The sequence below is a fragment of the Balaenoptera ricei genome, chromosome 3, assembly GCF_028023285.1.
Source record: "Balaenoptera ricei isolate mBalRic1 chromosome 3, mBalRic1.hap2, whole genome shotgun sequence".
NCBI lineage: Eukaryota > Metazoa > Chordata > Mammalia > Artiodactyla > Balaenopteridae > Balaenoptera > Balaenoptera ricei.
In genome coordinates this window covers 60,424,290-60,448,263 of record NC_082641.1, presented here as the reverse complement: position 1 = coordinate 60,448,263, position 23,974 = coordinate 60,424,290, and the positions used below count along the sequence as shown (strand labels likewise).

General features: G+C 43.1%; 1 protein-coding gene and 1 pseudogene across 1 annotated transcript in view; one reads left to right on the top strand and one right to left on the bottom strand.

Annotated features, from left to right (window-relative positions):
- Window positions 1-23,974, bottom strand: part of SV2C (synaptic vesicle glycoprotein 2C) — a 178,827-nt gene that overhangs the window by 89,535 nt on the left and 65,318 nt on the right. Inside the window, exons 2-3 of the mRNA XM_059919360.1 lie at window positions 22,551-22,731; window positions 7,980-8,131 (exon numbers count right to left, since the gene is read on the bottom strand). Coding sequence (XP_059775343.1) covers window positions 7,980-8,131; window positions 22,551-22,731 — 333 coding nt within the window. The remainder of the gene's footprint in view (window positions 1-7,979; window positions 8,132-22,550; window positions 22,732-23,974) is intronic.
- Window positions 723-1,323, top strand: LOC132363667 (securin-like; annotated as a pseudogene).

Genomic DNA, 23,974 nt, shown 5'->3' with positions numbered 1-23,974 from the left:
AGAAGGAAGATTTTCCTCGCCCAGCAACAGCCCAGCCAATGAGAAACACCACAGCCCAGCCAATGGGAAGCGGTCAGCACCCTGAATTCTTGCTTTCTTCCAATGAACTTTCCTTTGGAACAGCCCCTCCCAACTCCCCTCTTTTCTCTATAAAAGCAAGCTCCCCTCCTTTGATCTCTGGATTTGCCTATGGTCTGCCATAGCGTGTGTTTCCCAAATTGTAATTCCTCTGGCTATAACTGAATTTTGCTGGTAAGATAACTGGCTATTTTATTATTAAAGTTGAAAAAAAATAATGTGCCTGGTACAATGCCTGGGACATAGAAGGGTGTCAACAAATGACTGACATCCCCTCCCTTTCTGGGGAGCTTGAATGGAAGAGTTATGACCTGAGCTCCATGCTGATTGGATTGATGCACAGCAAAAGAGGCAGCTCCTCTAAGTTCACTATACAAACCTCAAAGGTCAGAGTGAGAGTTGAAAAGCACTTCCCCAAACTGTGCAGAACTCTCCATCCCTCAAGGAAGTAGACACATCTTTTGGGTCTGTAGCAGTGGATGGTTTTGTTGTGGGTAGAGGGGCTATTTGCACCCTAGCTGATAAACATGTTTTCCCCAGGTGATGTACCTAGGGTGAGGAGAGAGACAGGAGGGCTGGGGGTGGGAGAGCTGGCCCGTGGCTATGTTTAAGAATGAGAGACCTACCGTGTCTAGGAAGAGTTTGGCCGTTGTTCCCAGCGTAATCCAGAATGGCTACTCTGATCTATGTTGACAAGGAAAATGGAGAACCAGGCACCCGTGTGGCTTCTAAGGATGGGCTGAAGCTGGGGTCTGGGCCTTCAGTCAAAGCTTTAGATGGGAGATCTCAGGTTTCAACACCACATGTTGGCAAAATATTTGATGCTCCACCAGCTTTACCTAAAGCTGCCAGAAAGGCTTTGGGAACTGTTAACAGAGCTACAGAAAAGTCAATAAAGACTAATGGACCCCTCAAACAGAAGCAGACAGCCTTCTCTACCAAAAAGATGACTGAGAAGACCATTAAGGCAAAAAGCTCTGTTCCTGCCTCAGATGACACCTATCCAGAAATAGAAAAATTCTTTCCCTTCAACCCATTAGATTTCGAGAGTTTCGACCTGCCTGAAGAGCACCAGACTGCACACATGCCCTTGAATGGAGTGCCTCTCATGATCCTTGATGAGGAGAGGGAGCTTGAACAGCTCTTACACCTGGGCCCCCCTTCACCTCTGAAGATGCCTCCTCCACCCTGGGAGTCTAATCTGTTGCAGTCTCCCTCAAGCATTCTGTCGACCCTGGATGTTGAATTGCCACCTGTTTGCTATGACTTATTTAAATTTCTTAGCACTTTATAGTCTGTGCGTATGTATTAATAGTTTGTATTAATAAAGTAATTCTTTGTTTAACAAAAAAAAAAAAAAAAGAATGAGAGACTTCTGAAATACTTGCTTCTGTTCTGGGTACTATGAACAAGGGAACATACTCACAGAAGAAATGGCCATACACTTAAACTGTGATAATGCCTTTTTGATCTCACATTCATTTCTTAAGCCCTTAAAGACTATCATTATTGGGGTTTTTTGGGGGGGGGGTGCTGATGTATTTTATGACTGCATGGCAGTCAGAGTGGAGGAAATCCGAGTCCAAGGGTCATTTTGTTAAAACGAAAGATTGGATTTTTCCTAAAATGGACAAATTAAGAAATCACATTGGTGTATGTTGATGTACCGAATTGATTCCCTTTTCGGTGTCTTACTCAGACACGTGAGCATAAAATCTTCAGGGCTGTGACATTCCGTGAAGTATGGCAAAGCTGGGCGGCAGGGCTTGGGGTCACCTGCTGCCTGCCTGTCCTGGCTGGGCTGGTGCGTGGGATCCCAGCTCTCATTTTATCCCTCCCCTGCCATCCTGGAGTGGGCGTAGAATACTGTGGCATGCCTTACAAGTTCCGTTCCTGTGCCTTTCCCCATTTTATCCGTCTCCACAACCTTCAAATGATAAGTGAACAGTTAAGAAAACATAGTTAGGAAAAGGGGAGTAAAATCTTTTTAATATTCCAGTTCTTTCTTCCTCCCCCACCTCAACTTCAGCCCCATCTGTGGAAAGAAAAAACTACACTTAACGAACTACTTCTGTCTGGCACTGTGCTAAGTAACCACTTTTTTTTATCTAGTCCTGTAGAACAGCAACCCTGTGATGGGTATTATACCCATTTTGTAGATGAGGAAACTGAAAGTCAGAGAGCCTAAGTAACTGCCCTAAAGGTGACAAAGCTAGAGAATGGCAGAGATGGCTTGGAACCAGGGCCTGTCATATCTAAACCCATGTGGACTACCTGTGTCCAGAGTGTAGGACACCTTGCAGCTGAGACAGAGCTTGGCTCTGGGGATGTCCATGTAATAACCCACAGGTCAGCTGGTCATGTATGCCAGCAGGTGAGGGCCATCAGGCTCTTGTTCTTTTTACCCAGGGAGTGGCACCAAGGCCTTTAAAATTGAGTCTTTATATAGGATGTGCCCTTTTGAGTATTAATTCATCCAACAAGTAAGTGAATGGAAGATTCTGATTCATTGGGTTGCAGGTAGTCAAGATGTTACAGTATTGTTTTTTCCTTGATTCTCTCTCATTATCTTACATTTTTTCTTATTTTTTCTTCTGTCTGCTTCCTCTGATCTTCTCACCCTCTAGGTAAACTTTACACATTTTACGCATTTTAGCTCATTCTCCCTCTTTCCCCATAGCTCTGAGCTCACACTGGGCTGTGCTGACAGAGTCTGGGTATCCTGTGTAGGATATGAACCTGTTAGCAATAACAGCTACCATTTTTAAACATTAGTTATGAACTAGGTGCTCTAACATGATCATTACACTCAATCTCAAAATGCTGACTTCGGAAACAGGGCTGGGGCTACTGAAAAGCTTGACAAAGCTCACACGCCCAGAAGCAGCAGGGCTGAGACTCAAACTCAGCTATCACTGTTGCCTCTTGCCCTTGGCCACAGTGCTTTCCTTCTTGTCAACAAAATGTACACAGCCTTCCCCGTTTCCTTCCTCAGTCAGACAGCTACTCGACTATCCCCTCCTCCCTTCATTCCAGTTTCACCATTAGGGAGAAGAAATGTATTAGCTTCACACCTCTTGTAACTAAAGGAAGTAGAAGACATCTTGCTAATTCAGACAACCTTGGGACTATGTGTGTTTTTAAGCCCAGACATCACATAGCTGGAGGGGGAGGGCTGGGCTGGGCTCAGGCTCTATGGGCGTCCCCAGTGGCCCTGGAGGTCTGCAGCAAGGGGTAGGCGACGGAGGCGGTGGGGCTGCTCTAGCCCGGGTGCTGTGGGCTTTAAGAGCTGAGGCATTTCGTGCTGAGAGCCTTCCCACTTAGCTAACTGAATGTCCTTGCTGTGCACGGTCACCACCTCGGCAGGGGACAGTACCTCATCTGACGTGCAAGTGAATGTAAGCAGAAACTAACAGACCACTGTAAAGCAATTATACTCAATAAAGATGTTAAAAAAAGAAAGAAAGAAAGAAAATGACGACAGAGGGTTTAATGGAGCAGACAGCACAGGAACCTGGCAGCAACTCCAAAGCCTGGGACTCAATGAAAGCTCTCAGCCAAGGAGGGAAAGGGCCTGGGATTCAGCTCCCTGTCCCACTTTCCCCTTAAGGTACTGGGGCTTCCATTCAATGCTGAGGTGTCCTGATTCATAGGGGACGTGGGGGAGGGGAGAAAGGCTGCAGGGCAACCTTGGCACCTGTGCCATCTGTTCCCTGACACAATGCTTGTCCTTTTGTGAACCAGAAGCCAGTCTGTGGGTCAGAAGTCGTTGTCTTGAGAATGGGTGTGGGTCAAGAGGAACCACACTTTCTAACACCTGCTCTCAGCTGCTACAGGCCCCTGAGCTTTGAGGCCAAGGTGTTGACTTCTGGGTGGGTTCTTCTCTCCCCCTCCCTTACTTTATGGGGACTGCTCTTTGCCACAGGGGGAGAAAGGGTCCAGAGGCTGCTGGCTGGAAGGAGCTGGTCACAGGGAGGTGGTGGACGGGAAAGGTGCCTGGTGGGATGACATCCGTATTCTGCCCCCTAACGCCCTGTCAGAGTGCGGACCTTCAGGTGCTGGCGTCCATCTGACTCCAGGGAAGTTTGCAGCCCCAAGAGCAGTGATGGGAAGGTAAAGCGCATCGTCATCTGACGCCTGTACAGAAACTTGGTTGGCTGCAGGCCAGGTGAACCCGAGGTCCATCAGGAACTTCTGGCACAGCCCAAGTCTTAACTAGCCAGCCCCTGCAGAAAGGGTCCGAACACCCTTTCTGAAAGTTGTGTCTAACTTCCTAAGAATCCCTCCAGGTTTCGTTTCAACATCCTTAGTGACCAGCTCAAGGTCTGCTTTGCATCAGAAGCTTGTCTGGAGCCAGAATTCTGGTCTCACGGCACATGCTCAGGCCTTACGCACTGACTGCTCAGCCACAGATGCGGAAAGGTGACGCCCAGAAACACAAGAGCACCTGCTTTCCCCATGACTGTACGCATCATCTATCCCTTGACATCCTTGCCATGTGGATGCCAATTACTGATTCCTTCCCTCCAGGGCAAATGTTATTACCAGTGTGAGAGGGGCCAGTACCTGACTCTGTGTTGCTTTACTGTGGCCTGAATTCCTTCCCTGCTGGGTGAAAATTCAATACACTGTACAGGGTGGTGCTCAGGGGTCTCCTGAATGAAAGATAGACAGGCAAGGACCTGCATGCTCTCTGGTTATTTCTGTGGGCTGCGGCATCATTTATACCCTGCAGAATTTCAGAGGGAAAACAGAAAGCTTCTTATTTTTTCAGAGGTAATAGGGAAGGTGCATGGACTTTTAACCCTTTGTCTTTTTTAAGTAGAGTAAAAAGATGTGTCATTGGAAAGAAGAGATATCTAGATGTTAGTTACTTTTAAAGTGTGATTCTGAACTGGATGAATGGAAAAGCCCTTTAGCCTGGATGAAACCAACAATATTAAAACTCAAACACCAACTGAATAGCAGGTCAGGCTCACTCTTTGCTCCCATTCAGAGCTGCCCTGTATGTACATGACGAAGTCCCAGGGGCTTCGGGCGTCACCCACTGGGAGAGGTACAGAGCTGACGAATCTCAATCTGGGCTGCACGTGAGAACCACCTGGGGGCTTTAAAAGGATAGATGCTGAGTCCCCAGCCCAGAGAATCTGACTCATTTGATCTGCGGTAGGACCCAAGCACGGGTATGTTCAGGGGGGGTGCGGGAAGTGGTAAACTTCTGTTAAAAAGTGCTTATGAAAAAGTGTAACCTCCATAGAGTGACATGCACAAATCTTGAGCACCCAGCTGAATGAATTTTTATGAATAAATACTCTTGAAACCCACCCCATCCCCATCCAGATACAGAGCACCATCCCCCAGAAGCCTCAGCACAGGACTTTTAAAATTAAACTCTTTTATTTTGAAAAAATTAAAACTCTTCAAGTTGCAAGAGTATAAAATGAACTCAGCAAGGGTATTTTAAAAATCTTCCCTGTTGATTCTAATACACAGACAGGATTGACAGCAGTAATTTGCTGTTTTTGTTTTTTTGTGTTTTTTTGCCACAATTCTGGCCATGGAAAGCCTTCAGTAAAGCATGGGCATACGGTTTTAATTTTCTGTTACTGATTTCTTAACCAGGTCATTATTGGTTCCTTCAATATAGAAATTAATGTCAGCCTCAGATACATTTAATTTTGTTGTATTGTGACTGTCTTTGTAACTTTTCAAGCATTGTTTATGATTCATAACCTCCCTCTTTCTGGCTATATATGGTTTAGGTGGCCCTTTTTGCTCAAATAAGAATACCTTATGTGTGCTTGGGAAAAATAAAGGTGGGGATCATGCTAATCTTTTGTGGGTCGGCCACTGACAGTTGGCAAGGCCAGAGACAAACCTGGAGCCCTCCACAAGGCTCCTCACAGTTCAAGGGCAGGGATGTGTGAAAGGCAGGAGTCCAGGGAGCTGAATACTGACTGAGGAAACAAAATCAAAAACAAAAGCAATCATGTCCAGGCCTGGTGGAAACAGGCAGACTGCAAAGGCCAACCTGAGTTATGAGTTTAGGGAGGCCAGCAGGAGAAATTCTGAGATGTGATGGGAAGGGAGGACCAGGAAGGGGGCAGCAATAAAGCCAGGAGCCAAGAAGCTGTGCTGTCACCAGAGGCTGAGACACAGAACATTCTGGCCTCAGAAGGAATCCAGCTGCCAGGCTGTGCTCTGTGCAAGTACCTGGCAGAGATGGCCAGTGGGGCTGTAATTGTGACGATCTGCACCTGGCACCTTATTTCCATTTACACAAAGGCTGCGTATGGACTAGCGGTGGCTCTGGGGGCAATGCTGGGTACAGCCGGACTCTGCCCAGGCCCTGCATCTCCCTTTTGTCTCCTGATACATAGTTCCTAAGGAGCAATTCCTTACGTGGTAGCTAAGTGACTCTTCCATTTGGAACAGCGAGCTGAGTGGGGCGGGCGTTAGACACCGCCATACAGGGGAAGGTTCTTAGGGTGGCTGAGGTCCTCAGGTCCCAGATGAAGGAGGAGAATCTCCTTTAATTCCTCAGATGGTGGCAGAGGACAAGCCTCACGGTGGATATGGGTAACTGCCTATATGAGGGCATCTCTGGCCCAGAAGAGACCAAAGAGTCTAAAAATGAGAAACCTATCACACTCAAATGTTTGGCAAAGAAAAGTTCTCTTCAGGCCCCGTAACCAATTTCTTATGTCTTGTGTATTTTTCTTGTTGTTGTTAAATACAATTTTGGTTTGTATATAACTTTTTCGGTTTATTAAAAGAAAGAGTGTGACAACATGAATTTTATAGCTCAGTATGAAAAACAAATCACAATGCATCTGAACACTGAAGTATGTCTTGTCTTTGATTTTAGCAATGAGTTAAATTCACTTAAGGTTTTTCCCTAACAGAACTATGCTTTATAATGAAAAGCTGCTCTGTTCTTAAAAAGAAAAAAAAAAAAAAAGAAAAAAAGCAGAAAAACAGAAAATGAGCAAGGAGTGAATTTTTGAAATCTAATTTTTTAGATTGATTAGATTTTAGATAGAACAAAGAATGAGTTTTTGAAGCCATAGTGGTTTTAACATACATAGTACTCATAGTTTGCCAACTTCAGCCTGTTTTCATACACATACACACACTCATACATGCACAGATATAACCAGAACGTGTCCCCTCTCCTTTCCTTACATATTGAATTCAATTCCTAGATTCCGTTAACCTCTCCCAGTACTTCATTGTTTGTGGGTGAAGAAACTGGGAGCTTGTGCCTTCTGAGAGGGCAAGTACTGCTCAGAAACATGAAACCTTCAAGTATTCTGAGGTGGCAGGAACGGTTAAGTGCTTAGGAGAAACTGAGGAGGGGACCTGTGGAGCAAGGGTGGTAGAGTCACCTCTTAAGTTCTGCAAACTGATGGTCCTTGACAAGATGGGATTCTTCCTGCTCCCATCCCAGTTCTGAGCTGCCAGAAGAGGTGAGGCTGACATGGGCTGAGCCTTGGACCAAGCCCAGAGGAGACGAATAAAGGCACTTGTGGGTGCCTTCTGTGCATGACAGTCCCCAGAACAATTGTAAGTCATGTTGCCTTATATGCTGATTATGATCTATGCATCCTTTCACCTCCACTTATGTGGGGACCCCAGAGTTGATAGCACAAAGGAAACAACAGAAAGCAGTGGCATTAAAAATAGCAAAATGAAAAAGTATTCCTAAATGATCACTGGCACAGTCTTATCTTACACAGATCTCTATGAAGGGGGTGGGAGTCCTAGACATTACAAGAGGGAGAAAGATGATGATGACAGTGTTGTTCTCATAACAGCATTTACGAGAGAGGAAAGGGATGGGAATGGAAGCTGAAATAAAACAAGATGACTGCCCGGCTGGTGCAAGGCCAGCCTCTTACCGTAGTGTGGGATGATGGCCCAGGCCATGGCAGAGGCGTAGATGCCGCCGATCATCCAGAACATGCACAGCCAGCTCAGATGCTCACCCCGCTTCTCTCGGGCCAGCACTTCAGCAAAGTAGGAGAACACGGTGGGAATGGCTCCTCCAATTCTGCCAAGAGGTACAGAGGATACGTGAAATCAGGGCCTGTATAGCCAATGTGAAGTACAAAGGGCACAGCCAAAGCAAGCTCTAACAACACATGCTCTCTCTCCATCCCAGCATATCAAGGAAGGTATATTTTCTATCATTTAGTAACTTTAATCGTGAACCTGCAATTAAGCTATGTTACCAAAAGGCGGCAGTGGTGTCCCATTCCTGCCCTCTACAGAACTTAGCTTAAGTTCTCCATGGACTTTCTGTTCCTTGTTGAACGTTCTACATGATATTTATTAAAAAAAAAAAGCCCACAATATGTGGTATAATCTAGGGAATATTTTACTTAACACATTAGAAAAAGAGATACTATGATTATGTCCTGTCCATTACGTGGAGACTTTGGAAACAGCTTCAAACACCTCGAGAGGGCTGTCTGCAACCTATACTTACTACCCCACAGCATTGGTCCTGGAGCCCAATCTGGCTGACGTGTCGGCAAACACAGGACCAACAGGGTTGCTTCCTAGACTGGCTCTGGTCCCAATCCAGCAGATATTGCTGAACGAGTACGAGCTCCTGGTTTAGATACCAATAGTACAATGCTTCCTTCCAGTCCAGGTGATTATAAGAGATGCTGACTGATCTCTGGATAGAGGATATGAACAGTGACCTCTATCCAGGTTAAGGGTTCTCAAATGAGGGTCTATGGAATAAAAGTTTTGTCCATTCTGGGGAGATGGGCCATATAGATCTCATCAGAATTTCAAACTGACCTTAACCCCCAAATTTTAAGAGCTATTGCCTAAGAAAGTAAGGTAGTATGGGAAAAAATTACTATCATTCCAAACAATATGTGAATTCTTAAACTTTTTATAAAATGTGCAACAATATAAGCAAGTTGTAAAGACAACATCTAGTGATACAGTTTTTAAAATATGTATTGATTCCTTTATGTTCAGAATTCTGTAAGGAAAACTATTGACATTTCATGTAAATTTGATGTCAAGGTGTAACTCATGTATTTATTCATTTAGCAATAACTGATTTCCTTAGAGCCTTTGATATGATAAAGAAGTACTGGCAGTGACCTTAGCAAATGTGATTAAGAGAAAGGCCATCTCTGCAGCAAACTAGATGTACCAAATGAACTGCGGGGTTCATAATGTCACTCTGCATCAACTAGTAGGTCAAAGTATGGCATCATTTCAGAAGTCTGCCCCTGCTTATAGTAATGTGGTAGTTATCTACTGCTGGATATAGGCAGACCACCTAGAACAGTGTTTTTCAATCTGTAGGCTACAGAATTAATTTAGTAAATGTAAACAGCATTTTAAAAATTGAAATAGAGATGAAATATTTGAGTGACACTCAAGTAATAAGGATAAGCATCATTTCATGAAATTTTGTGTCCTTAATATATTTATAGCATATAATGTATATTTGTATATGTATGTGAGTATACATATATATTTAATATATAACTATATATACTTATATATATAAATGTATAATGAGTCACAATGTATTTCTTACAATGAGAGCTGAGAGCTGCTGTTCAAAGAGTTTATATTTTTCTAAATAAAGCAGTTTTTTATTTTTTATTTTTTAAAATAAATTTATTTATTTATTTTTGGCTGCCTTGAGTCTTTGTTGCTGCACGCGGGCTTTCTCTGGTTGTGGCGAGCGGGGGCTACTCTTCGTTGCAGTGGCAGGCTTCTCACTGCGGTGGCTTCTCTTGTTGTGGAGCATGGGCTCTAGGCATGCTGGCTTCAGTAGATGTGGTGCTCAGACTCAGTAGTTGTGGCTCGCGGGCTCTAGAGCACAGGCTCAGTAGTTGTGGTGCACAGGCTCATTTGCTCCGTGGCATGTGGGATCTTCCTGGACCAGGGATTGAACCCGTGTCCCCTGCATTGGCAGGTGGATTCTTAACCACTGCGCCACCAGGGAAGTCCTCAGAGAGTTTAAAAATCATTACCTTAAAGCATCTGTATCTGTTCCTCTGGGCTATGAATGTGACAGTTCTACCTAAAATCCCTGTATGACTCCGCATGACTTCAGATGCAGCCCATGGCAACTTAGCGCCATCACACCAGGGGTAGCCAGCGAGGACCAAGTCCATCAACCAGACCCCCAAACAAGAAGCAGATGCTGTGATGAACAGTCACAGCTGGCTATAAACCACACCACATAGACTCACACAGTTCTCTGCCTGGCTTCTTGAGGACCTCACACCATGCTCGGACAGCTAGCTGAATTTAAAAATTCAACGAAGATTTGAACAGATTTGAAATGGTTCCATCACAGCACACAATTTTAATGGGAAATAAAATGTGTCATAAATCATTTAATGCTACTCCTTTTGTCATTTGATGTGAAGAATCTGTTTCTGTGCATCATGAAGTCCCAGGTTCCTAATCTGTGCCTTCACTTCTCAGTGCATAGAAAGAGTCCCACTGTTTACTGATTTTTCACATCCTAATTAATATTTCATCAGGATTCTGGACATTCTATATGTAAGAGCTATAACTTACACTTCATAAAGGCACAATTGTGTGTCAGGATATGCCAGGCCGCTCTGAACCAAGACGAATGTACACCAGGGCGGCTAAAAAGGCAAGTGGGAGACTTGCCTGTTAGTTTTAAACAAATCACTGTTGCATAAAAGAACGCCAACTTTAGGGCTTTTAAACAATCCTGCTGGTTTTGATTCAATGCCTCTTTTTTAAGGTTTTTTTTTGTTTGTTTTGTTTTTTGGATTTTTTTGCATGGATGTCTCAATGTCTTTAAAGCAGACCACAAGGAACTCTAAAATCAAGGGCTAAATGAGTCTGAAGAATGAGGGAGGGAGTGTGCTTAAATCCCTTGCAAGGTCCTTCAGACTCAGGGACCTAAAAAACAATCCAAGCATTCACATTTCTCACTGTGTGGGCTGATCATCTATTTTGGGGAAAACATTACTCCTCATCTTACTGTGACATCCTTCAAGCAGAGAAAAAACATTACAGCATGCTGTATTATTAACTATTACTAGCATTTCATACCCCATCAGAGTGCTTACACGTTGTTTACACTAGACGGGAGGGTCTTAGAAGTTGAGGACTATATCATGTTCATCTTTGAATCCCTTACCTGGCCCACTGAGCATGCACTAAGTGCTTACTCAGAAGAACTGAATTTCCCAAAGACTCTCCAGTGATGTAAGGGAGACGTAATCTGCTCTGACGACCTAAACATCTCCAGTGTGTGGAAACATACATCTTATGTCCTGGGCCAAAATGACCTGAGAAGTTGGGAGTGCTGGAATGTTAGTTCTGATAGCAGCAGAGCCCCCAAAGAGTTCTTGAATTACTCTGTCTTAGTTGCCACCCTTCACCACCAAATCTTATATAATCAAAGTTTCCCTCTACTACTCTACCTCAATATTTTGTGTGAGGGGCTATTACATTTCCTTATTTGTTTTATTGTACTAAGATACAATTTCTGAGAATACTTGAAGAGATAAAAATATTAAAATGGCAGTTTTCAAATTCCCACATATCAGTGGTTGTTAAATAGGGCTGATTTTGCTCCCCTCTCCTAGCAGACATTTGACAGTGTCTGGAGATATTTTTAATTGTTACAACTCAGAAGTTGCCACTGGCATATAGTGGGTAGAGGCCACGCATGCTGCTAAAGATCCTACAGTATACAAGGCAGTCCCTCACAACAAAGAATTATCCAGCCCCAGATATTAATAGTGCTAAGGTTGAGAAATGCTTGCAATGGGGATTTAATATGGAAAAATATGATATTTTATATTAAAAAGCCAGAATATAAGGCATAAAATAGTTATCTTTTACATTGCTTGATGGGTAACACATGTCTAAATTCAGTCAACATGGAGAGCTTTTTTGTTGTTCCTTATATGCTGATCAGTTAGCTGCTGTTGAAGTTTTCTCAGGTTCATTTCTGATGGAATATTTACATAAATGAAGCAATCAGATCAGGGTGGTTTATAAAGAATTTTTCTCACAATTGGATATTAAGTCTATTTTATTAGCTGTCATAAAGGGTCAAATCTTAATTATCCATGGTAATAGGAGGCAAAAAGGGAATAATAATTGAAATGCACACTCTGTTATAGGTGGAAGATTAGTCAGATTCAAAATAATTGAATTGACACGAATGAAACAGAATGTTGATATTTGGAATTTGAGCTGGAGTTATTCCCTAAGTGCTATTAATTTTAGGTTTTTACAACTTTAATTATAGAAATATAAAGAAAGTAAAAAATCTGTATTAGAACACATCATTAGAATAAACTGGGACCACACCCTCACCCCACTGCATGTGTGTGCATGCATGTGCAGGAACACACAATACATCCCTCAAAAGGTCTGCAATACTCCATAGTAGGCATCAAGTAAATATCATGAAACATATTTATTTTCCTCAATAATTTAAGACAAATTCACAAATGAGATACTGTATACGGCAAAGGGTGTATCAGCTTTACAGACAAAATTTCTCCTCTGTTGGGAACACGAGACACTTAAGTTGAATGGGTTTAGCATAGCAGGATGAAGGAGAAGGCCAAGCATTACTGTCTCCACAAACCTCCTTGAAAAACTGGGAAGCCTGACTGTCCTAGGCCTGCAAATTTCACAGCCACACCTGGCATCACTCCAGCCCTGATGACAGCTCAGGGGTGGACTAAGCTTGTCTCTGTACCTTGTGATACTGATGTATGCTGGTTATTGAGGCGAAGAGGGGGAGGGGGTTAGGTTTCTGCAGTGAAAGAAGGAGGTTGTAGACAAAAAGGCTAATTGTACTTAAAATGGCTCGAAATATGACGTTCAGGGGAGAAATGATAGAATGATGACTTTTTGTCCTGAGGAGGAATTCTACCGAGTAATTCTGTTCTGCTTTAATTCTTCAGCTGAGCATGGAATGAAGAGTAATTTCATTCTAACTTATTTCACCGTGTGACTGTCAACCAGTCTTGTACCTCAGTCTTCCCCTTCCACTGGGAAATGGGGTATTATATGAGAACATAATTGAGGAGGAAGTTGAATAACCATTGTAAAGTCATGTGTTCCATACAGATAATAAGAGCTGACTCTGGTGGCTTTATTACGGTAAGTATTACGGGTTTATAAAAAGACTAGTGAATGGTGTAGTCTATGCCGGGAATCACAATTACAAATAAGTCGCATGAAAAATATCCTTTTAATCCTTACTCAGAATCAACACAAAAGGAAGGAAGACACTGAACTGCCAGGCAAGTTGGACAGCAATTCAGAACCAATTCATTATGTTTTCTTTTTTTCTTTTTTTTGGCTGCGCCGTGCAGCATGCAGGATCTTAGATCCGCGACCAGGGATCGAACCCGTGCCCCCTGCAGTGGAAGCGTGGAGTCTTAACCACTGGACCGCCAGGGAAGTCCCCATTATGTTTTCAATTGGACCCAGAAGTAAAAACAGCCTCAAAGATGAACTTTTCAGTGACTTCCTTTTCATGGAAGTAAATAGACTATCACAGAGGAGGTTGTACAGAGGCTTAGATGAAAGAACACAGATCTAACATCTCTGAATGGGCTGGGTCAGCACACAAAATGAGACTGCTGTATTGATAAGAAGGCATATGTTTATTATGAGTAATCAAGATAGAAGCAGGAGGGACTTCCCTGGTGGCGCACTGGTTAAGAATCCACCTGCTGATGCAGGGGACACGGGTTCGATCCCTGGCCAGGGAAGATCCCACATGCTGCGGAGCAACTAAGCCCGTGCGCCACAACTACTGAGCCTGCGCTCTAGAGCCCGTGAGCCACAACTACTGAAGCCCGCGCGTTCTAGGGCCTGAGCTCCGCAACAAGGAGAAGCCACCGCAATGAGAAGCCCGCGCACCGCAACGAAGAGTAGCCCCTGCTCGCCACAACTAGAGAAAGACTGCAAGCAGCGACGAAGACCCAACACAGCCAAAAAAAAAGAAGATGGAAACAGGAGAAGAACATTTCCTGGTAATGGAACCAATCATCAAATAAGGAATGGGAATCCCCTATGCCCAGTCATAAAGGATGGGTGCTAAAGGATGGGTGGTTAGGGTAGCTTTAGTCCTCCCATCTCCAAAGCCACAGTTTAAACCTGACTATTTTAAGAATATTGAAATGTAAACATGTAAAAGTTGTGTTTCTAAAAAAACAAAACTTCAACTCCCCTAGCCCTTGTTTGCAATCAGGGTGGTGCCCTAAGCTTCCCAAACGTATACAGGTCTGCATATCCACAGCAACAGACCAGGTGCCACTGGGAGAGAAGGTGTATTCAGAGATCAGGATCCTAATGCTGTCTTGAAAAAAAAAATTAACCTCCCTACTGAGGGAGCTGGAAGCATGCATTCCCATAGCACCTAAATGGTGTCATGAATAAAGATGGTGATAATCATTATAATGATCTGTGAGAAATGATGTCAAAAAACAGGCAGACTTTTCCAGCCACTTGTGGTATATATCTAGTCATTCATTCCTCCTCTCACCCTCCACCCACCTGCCATTTACCCATCTATCCATCATCCCCCTATGCAGTCCCTCACCCAGCCAAATTCTGGGCCAAGCACATCACCTGTTGCTGGAGGTACAGGCATGAAGAACACACATTCCCACCCTCAAGGAGCTCACAGAGTCAATTCTAAAAAGTGCATGAGGCTAATTTTTCACAATTATAAATTATGAGTCTGGGAGATCTTTTCCTCTGTTACTTCTTTCTCTCTTGGGATCAACAGTTGTTTTGCCAAAGGGTATAATGGGAAATAAAGTGTGTCCAAAAGGTCAACCATTGTTGGAAATTCTCATAAAAGGCATTGCCCAAGACAGTGCTTTTCAATAGAAATACCATGTGAGGCACATATAAAATTTTTAATTTTCTAGAAAAGAAATTAAAGCAAAAAATCAGGTATAGTTACTTTTAATATATATTCATTTAACCCAATGTATCCAACTATTTTCATTTTAACATGTAATCAATATAAAAATTATTGAGATATTTTACATTATGTATTTTTTAAAAAAATTTTTATTGGAGTATAGTTGCTTTACAATATTGTGTTAGTTTCTACTGTACAGCAAAGTGAATCAGCCATACATATACATATATCCCCTCTGTTTTGGATTTCCTTCCCATTTAGGTCACCACAGAGCATTGAGTAAGAGTCCCCTGTGCTATACAGTAGGTTCTCATTAGTTATCTATTTTATACATAGTATCAATAGTGTATATACGTCAATCCCAATGTCCCAGTTCATTCTTTTGTATGTATTGAGTCTTTGAAATCCAGTGCTATGTATTTTGTACTTACAGCACATCTAAATTTGGTCACATTTCAAGTGCTCAGTGGCTACGTATGGCCTGTTGGACAACACAGGCTTACTGTGACCCACTGTTTACAATGTGGGTTTGCGATTATTTTTGGATTAAAGATAATTTAGTTTGTTGCCTCATCTTCCATATTGAAAAAGGTCTTTCCGTTCTGATTCTTTGGGTCAGAAACCTTCTTGAACTGATCTGCTCAAAATGTTTATTTAGTGTCTATCAAGTATCAGACATTGTGTGTTAGGAAATCACAGTCATTTCTCATTGAATCTGAGACAGCACAGCCTGGTGGTTAAGAGCGTGGAGCTAGACTGCCTGGGTATGATATGACTATACCACTTACTGTGTGACCTTGGACAGTTACTTAACCTCTCTGTGCTTCAACGTCCTCATCTATAAAATGGATGGAATAAGTAGTATCTTCCTCATAGGGTCACCATGAGGTTTAAATGAGTCAATATTTACAAAGTGTGTAACACAGCATCTCATAGGGCAAGTACTATACAGGTGTTTGATAAAACACATTTTAAAAGTTGAAAATTTTTAAATGGGTCTGCATTTTCCCCATACGATGAGGAAGTAAAACCTTATAGTTTAGAATTAGACTAAAACTCAGAAGACCTGGGGGTTTACTGCACATGTGAAAGTCATTCTAATTTTAAAAAGGCAGCATATTTTTGCATACCTAATTATTAAAAAAATGTTGTGGAAATAAATGAGCTTCTACATATAAAACACTTTGAAGAATTCCAGTTAGTGGTGATCATCTCTACAAAGCCAAGGTATTCTGGTTATTATAATTTTATAATAATGGATGGATATTGGTTAATGGATGGATATTGCAAGCAGCTATGAACTATGCATTTATGAGGCTCTATTTGCAGAGGGAGAAATGACTGTTCATTCTCCTACCATACACAGACACTGACATTTCATTTTAATTTCTGTTGCTGGTGTATTTTTCTCCTGACCTTTATGCTTAGCAGTGCCAGGCCTTCAGTGAGCCGCTCCTAACTCTGACATTGCCTGGCATCTGACGCATTATCATTCCCGTAATTAACAGTGACTGGAAGCAAATAATTTAATTCTGGGCAAATGAAAATGAATCAATGGTGTCAACTCCATTTCCCATCTTTCTAATTTTCTGTAACAAAAGAGGAGAGGGAAATGTCTGTTCCCTGGTGTGAGATTCACTTAGGAAAGTTAGAGACAGATAAATAATTGGTGATGCCCTATTCCTCGTTCCCACAAAACACCGCTGTCCCCGGCAGGAAAATCATTCTTTGTGCTGAATAAATATTTAAAGTCACACAGAATATGGCAGCTGGACATATTTATGTTTCTAAGAAAATATGCTCATGACTTAGTGTGGTGAAGTAAGAGGAAAGCACATCTATCACAAACCCAGGAAGACCTCAGGCTAAAACAAGAGCTCCTTCCAGGCTCTTTTATATGCAGAACAGGAATATAACACAGCGCTGCTAATGATGCCTCAGCAACAAAATAAGATAGAGCAAGGGGAAGCCTTCGGCATTTGCAAGAAAATCAACACAAAGGCGTCTTAACCTTGGATTCAGAATGCACGGTTTACTTGTTTATAGAGTGGCTAGTTCAAAGGACTTCATTGCAACTTAAGTCCTGGCTGTGTCATTCCTGGTTCCATCACTGAACCTTAATCTGTAAAATGAAGGGTTTGGACTGTGACCCAGAAATTCTCTTCCTCCTCTGAAATGCCCAGTGTGTGGAACTGGTGGACGGGCGCTATACCAACGTGGAGATTCTGTCAGTTGCTTCGTCTATTCCAAGTATGCATTCTGGAACTGGGAAATAACCATCCTGTGGTCCCTACTGGACCCACTGTGCGATGGACCTGAGCTCAAACTCCATTGACAACCTGACCTCCGTAAGTTCCTACCCTGACTAGTGGACCACAGTGACATTTTGAGTCTCCTGGAATTAATGTCAGTTCAGAGCCAGTGCCTAATAAGCCCTGAAAAGTCTGAGGATTTCCTTTTTCCTCATGCAGTTACCCTGGTAAAAGGCTATATACAGGTCCTTCTGGGGAAGGCTGGGAGAAAGATGAGCAGTATAAACTTTCAGCAATGTACCAGGGTCCTTCCACCAGGAGACCCAGTCTCCTCTTCATTCAAGGGGTTCTGGGTCTGTAAATGGGCTCAAGTCTGGGAATTGACTGAGGGGCCATGCCTCTCTGTTTTTATGATGCAAATTAAGCTTTTGGTCATTTGATCTAGACCTCTTTCCCTTATATAGATCAAGTAAGACTTCAGTAAACTTCCTATCTATTTCATTTCTAGGAATACCATGGCTGTAGGTCTGTGCCGGTCAGACTATTCCACTGCTGTCCTGACTGGTGTCCTTTACAGTATCCTCGCCCACCTTGCCTTGAGCAATTAAGCAGTAAAGAGCAGACAGACCTATCTTGTCAATCTCTGCCCTCTTGGAATTCACATGCTCGTGGAGGAAAGAAAGAAACACACAAGAAGCAAATATTTTGGGGCATCAATCAGTGCTACCAAGAAGACATACCAAGGGATTGTGGTGAGAGTCACCGGGAGGGGTGGTCTCAGGATGGCCTGTCTGAGATCGTGAGTGCTGAGGGCTCAGGGAGAAGATCCTATGAAGCAGAAAGGATGGCAAGATTGACACTCCTGGGAAATGTGTGGAGCGCTGCAGGGTCTGAGCACCAGAGGCTCACGAGAGAAAAATTCCCGACATTCTAAAACCTTATTTCCTTGGTCATCTGGTTTTCCTCAATTCAAAACCAGATCAGATGTGGATGGAGGGAGCTGCCTAGTAAACAAAAATAACAAGATCTCTTATTTATTTATTTATTTATTTTTGTGGGAAAGTTTGACTTTTTCCATATAGCTTTTTTTTTTAACATCTTTATTGGAGTATAATTGCTTTACAATGGTGTGTTAGTTTCTGCTGTATAACAAAGTGAATCAGCTATACGTATACATGTATCCCCATACCCCCTCCCTCTTATGTCTCCCTCCCACCCTCCCTATCCCACCCCTCTAGGTGGTCACAAAGCACCGAGCTGATCTCCCTGTGCTATGCGGCTGCTTCCCACTAGCTATCTATTTTACATTTGCTAGTGTATATATGTCAAGATCTCTTATTTAAGGTCTCCAGGATCAAAGTCTTAATTCTTTGGCTTGAGTTTTTTTAAATTTATTTATTTTTATTATTTATTTTTGGCTGTGTTGGGTCTTCGTTTCTGTGCGAGGGCTTTCTCTAGTTACGGCAAGTGGGGGCCACTCTTCATCGTGGTGCGCGGGCCTCTCACTGTCGCGGCCTCTCTTGTTGCGGAGCACGGGCTCCAGACGCGCAGGCTCAGTAGCTGTGGCTCACGGGCTTAGTTGCTCCGCGGCATGTGGGACCCTCCCAGACCAGGGCTCGAACCCGTGTCCCCTGCATCGGCAGGCAGACTCTCAGCCACTGCGCCACCAGGGAAGCTCCGGCTTGAGTTTTAATTAAGAACGTTTAAATAAAAAGGGACTGTGTCAAACTTCAGCTGCTTATGTACTCAGTATATAAGTAATGGGTGTAAAAAGGGTTTAAACATTACATGCCGTTAAAAACAAGAAGAACCTTCAAGTGGAAAATGGTTTTTCATTCACAATTTTGTCATTGTTTTCTCCTTCTTCTGTGAGTCTCCCATGCCCCTTGCTGCTGCCTCTCTTAGGGCACTGATGAGTTCGTAGCAGGTGGAGAATGGGAGGGCTGTCTGTGTGTCTTCCCTCTACAAGCAGATGGGAAGCATCTGGGGGCCAGGTCTCATCTATATCCGTGAAAGGTCCCCAGTGGTTTCAGGGGTAGAGCAGGTGTGAAAGTGTTTTTTTGAGTTGAATTGGAATGGAATTGGAGAAAACAGAGACTCAGCTGAGACTTCCCTGAGATTCACAGACAGGGTGTCCAGATGAACCCTAGCTGCTGAGAAAACCCCTCTGTCATCAGGGTAGCACTCCACATGTTACGAGTAGGTAACAAGACCCAGAAACTCAGCCAAGGAAGAGAGATCACTTTCTTCATTTCCCTTAACAACTGCATTTCTCAGGTCTCCTCAGCTGCTGGATCCCACAAGGTTCTGGGTGTTTTGGTGAGTAAGCTCACATCACTCCCCTCAGTCCCACCCCCAGCCTAGGGAATCTCCATCTATTCTGGAAAGCAGGGATGCTCCACTTTAGTCGCCTGTTTTCTCCCAAGTCTTTGCCCATGATTAGTCTTTTCTGTTTCCCTCTTGGGCGAGACTTGACATTTCAAAGTCAGAAAGAGGCCTCTTTTCCCCTCACCCTCTGCTGTCACTCTGAGGCAAGGAGCACAGGACAGCTTGGCTGAATGAATGGGAGGAAGAACAAAGAAAGAGCAGGAATGCCAAATGGGGTGGGGGTGGGGGGATGTTTCTAGACATTATCCCGAATTTCCTTCCCTACCCTGTACTTTAACACATCATCTCACTTGATCCTCATACCCCAGGGTAGGATGTGAAGTACCATTATCTCTCTTTTCCAAAAGCTGAAGCAGGTTGGAGAGCCGGAGGGACTTTCCCAAGGTCTCACAGTAAAGGGCAGGGATAGGGTGGACTTGGGTTTCTGGACTCCCAACCCTGTGCCAACTTTGCAAAGGCACACGGTGCATTAGCCTCTGGTAGCACAATTTACAGAGCCTAGCTGAGTCAGCAATACACAGTCTGTGCTTTGCCAGGTAAATTATCTTATTTAGAGGTCTGCAGCCCTGAGCTGCTGGCTGAAGAATGATTTGTCTGCAATAGAGAAGAGGATGATGTCAGGAATATACTCAAACAGTCTCTGTCTCTGTACTGCCCTTGAACTGGCTTCTGGACAGTCCCTTAGTTTGGAGTATTTTGCAGCCACCAGAATGTTCCTTTTCTCTGCAGTCAACTGGGTTGACCATGTCATCGTCCAGACTGGCAATTAAAATTGCCATAATAATTTGACCACAGTTGGGTACTTTTTTTTAAATTAATTAATTAATTAATTAATTAATTAATTTATGGCTGTGTTGGGTCTTCGTTTCTGTGCGAGGGCTTTCTCTGGTTGCGGCAAGCGGGGGCCACTCTTCATCGCAGTGCGCGGGCCTCTCATTATCGCGGCCTCTCTTGTTGCAGAGCACAGGCTCCAGACGCGCACGCTCAGTAGTTGTGGCTCACGGGCCCAGTTGCTCCGCGGCATGTGGGATCTTCCCCGACCAGGGCTCGAACCCGTGTCCCCTGCATTGGCAGGCGGATTCTCAACCACTGCGCCACCAGGGAAGCCCAGTTGGGTACTTTTGAGTCTGTGGATATCATCGACATTTCCTGGATAAGATTGTGAATGGAAAGGACTGGAAAGTTCAGAACTTAGGCTATTACTCTTCTCCTGACAGGCTAGTGGTAGTATGTAAGTAAAAGAAAGCAAAAGGAGGCTTTCCTGGTAGCAAGAATGTCTTATGCTATGGACCCTGAGAAAGGCTGAAAACAAATAGCCCCAGATAACACCTGTTCTTCCTCAGGTATCTCAATTCACTCAGCATTAGATCTGGGGCAGCTCCTTGAATCCATGATCCAAATTCCTCCCCAAGGATGACATATGTAGCCAGTCTCACACAGAGCCCCGAGCACCAAAGGTCCCTTCTGTTAAGGAAAAGCCCTCTTTCCCCATCAATACAAAGCAAATTATTGATTCCGATCATTTTCCTCCAGGGAAAAAATATTATCACTCTTTCCCAAACTTTCCAACTCTCTTGGTTTAGTGGAGTGTCCTCACTCTAAGGAAATCGCCTGAAATTAGTGCAACTTAGTCACGTATTTGCAAAGTGCCCACTGTGTGTAGAATGTAGCACAGGAGAGGCTATAAGAAGGCAAAAAAAGAATATCAGAAAAATCTGTGGATAATCCTCCAATCTCAATATGTGCACAAATCTTGTGGCAGAAAATGATATAAAAAAGTAACAATGTTTTGAATGAATTATAAAAGTGACCCATTAGTCTGCACGGGGAAATCTCTGTACTCTTGAAATAACCCACTTACACAGTCTTTCCCTTTGATGCCTTATGTTCCTACTAATCTTAGCTCTGATTTAAAGTACTACTATATGTAATTAAGAGAGATGGGTTGCAGTTTTCTGATCTTCTCTTTGGGCAAAACTGTGCTTTGCTGTGTGGGTACCGCCATCATCAACCACCATAACTGATCTGCTTCTCAAATTCATAACCCAGCACAGCCTCCTGCCCTTTCTTTATGCATTTTTATTTCACTTTATATTATTCCTATAGATTCATCTTATGCTAGACCCCTCAGAAAGAAAGTCTCTAATGAAAACAAAGTACTCAAGCATGAATCAGAAATTTTATATTTTCACTATTTTTTTCTTACCAAAGCAGAGTTTCTTGGATCTCCTAATTGAGCTACTGGGTTTTCCTAAGCTGTGGATTCACTTAGTCTAGTAATAAGTGCTTCGAGTTCTTTAACGAAAATAACTACATAATTAACTACACTATGCCATTGCACTTGTCAATAGCACAACTCCTGTTAATTCAACAAAAGTCAGGAACTTACAAAAAGAACCTATTGCATCTCAAGAAGCAGGCTTCCTACCTAGTTAAATATGCTGTTAACATAGATCAATAAAACAACATTTACCTGAGACACTCTCATGCTGGATTTAAGAGCATACTTGAATGGTCTGAACCTTTAATTCGTTCATAACAGATAGGACCAGAGCTATTTCTTGCTTAAGTTAAATTTTCAGAAGAAAAAAAAATACATTTATGAATACTCACTGCCATAGAAACAGCATTTCTTTGAAAACAATACCCATTTCCTAGACATAAAACACTAAAAGAATCAGCCACGGGAACAAAGATGTGTGTTCCCTTCTCTTCTGCATTTAAAGGTTGATAATTATATTTCTAAGAACCAGCATTATGGGCTGACACAAAGATGGGAAAGGAGATGCATTAAGGGATAATTTCTTGGTAATGAGGACCTCTAGAAAGCATGCACATTATGTTTTTATGTAGAATAAACACATTACTATAAAATATGAAGAAAAAAACCTTACCCGAATCCAGAAAGTAAGCGACAGAAGAGAAAGAAGCCATAACCTTGGACAAATGAAGAAAGGAAGGCAAAGAATCCGTTGATAGACATGCAAATCAGAAGAGACTGCTTCCTTCCCACTTTGTCTGCCAATCCTCCCCAGAAGAACGCCCCCACCATCATCCCGAGGTACACTATGCTGCCTGCAACACACAGAAAACAAAGAAACACGTCAGAGACTGGGAGTAAGCGACACGTGTAACAGCAAGTGAACAAGGGACAAGATACATTCCAGAATTTTACATGGAAAAAATATTCCTTTAATAACAGATCCTTCAGGACACATGGATCAGCCTTCAAGTTGGAAAGCAAGCTCTGTGGGCTACCTTGGCTGCCAGGGCCAGTGGCAAGGGCAAAAGACGCCAACAGTCACATTCTCACCAGCCTTGTGGGGATGGGTACCCAGCGGGCAAGCATAAGGAGGCATCTCCACACAGAACAACCTGCAGGTTGACTCATGGCTGTCACCTTTGGTCTGAATGCCCAGCTTGGCGCCGCAACAAGGCCAAGATTGGAGACTGAGTCAAGGGCTCCCGGGTCAAAGCGGATCCCCTTCAGGGTCCCTCTTGGCATCACTGAGTATACAGTTGAATTTTCTAATTCACTTGCTTCTTCTAAAAAACCAAGCCCTCATAAGCTCTGTCCAGAATCTTCTGCAGGATGAAATAATATTAGGTATGGCAAATGTTACTTCCGGGAGGTTTCTAAAAGGGTGTACAATGTCTAGGGGAAATGGTATAATTAATAAATGAAAGTTTGGCTTTTAAAAAGCTGCCATATTTTACCCATTTCTACTTTTTCCTTTGCTTCACCAAAGCACCATTTGACTAGTCCCTTCTCAAAGGCATGTTCAAGACACTCAGCAGCATCTGAGTCACAAGCTAAAAAACACTGCTTTAATTATTGCTTTAGATTAGTTAGGGAAATATTCTACTTAAACGTTCACCAGAAATCGTTTGCTTAACAGAGTTAATGAATTAATATGAGACCCAGAAGGAGAACATTTGGCAAAGTCTGCAGATGCTGCTTTGCAGATAGCTGAGTACAGACAGCTACAGGGAGTGGCAAATGTTGGAGCAATTATACAATAAGACAAAACAGAAGCTGTTTTTTATTTAGACTGGGGTACTGCAAAGAGGTGGGTGGTCATCCTTTGCCTGGCTGGGGGTGGCATATTTTTCTCTGTACTATGGGGCTGACCATACACAGATCATCCTTCTCAATAAAGAGATTACTCATATCATGAGGCCCAGTGCAGGTCCAGAAGACAATTTAAAGACTGTATCAGCACAAGGCAAAGGAATCCCCAAAGCAGACAGATTCACCCAGGGAAATGCATACGCAGCATATCTCTTATTTATAGCCTAAGAGGCTTGAGTTTGCCAC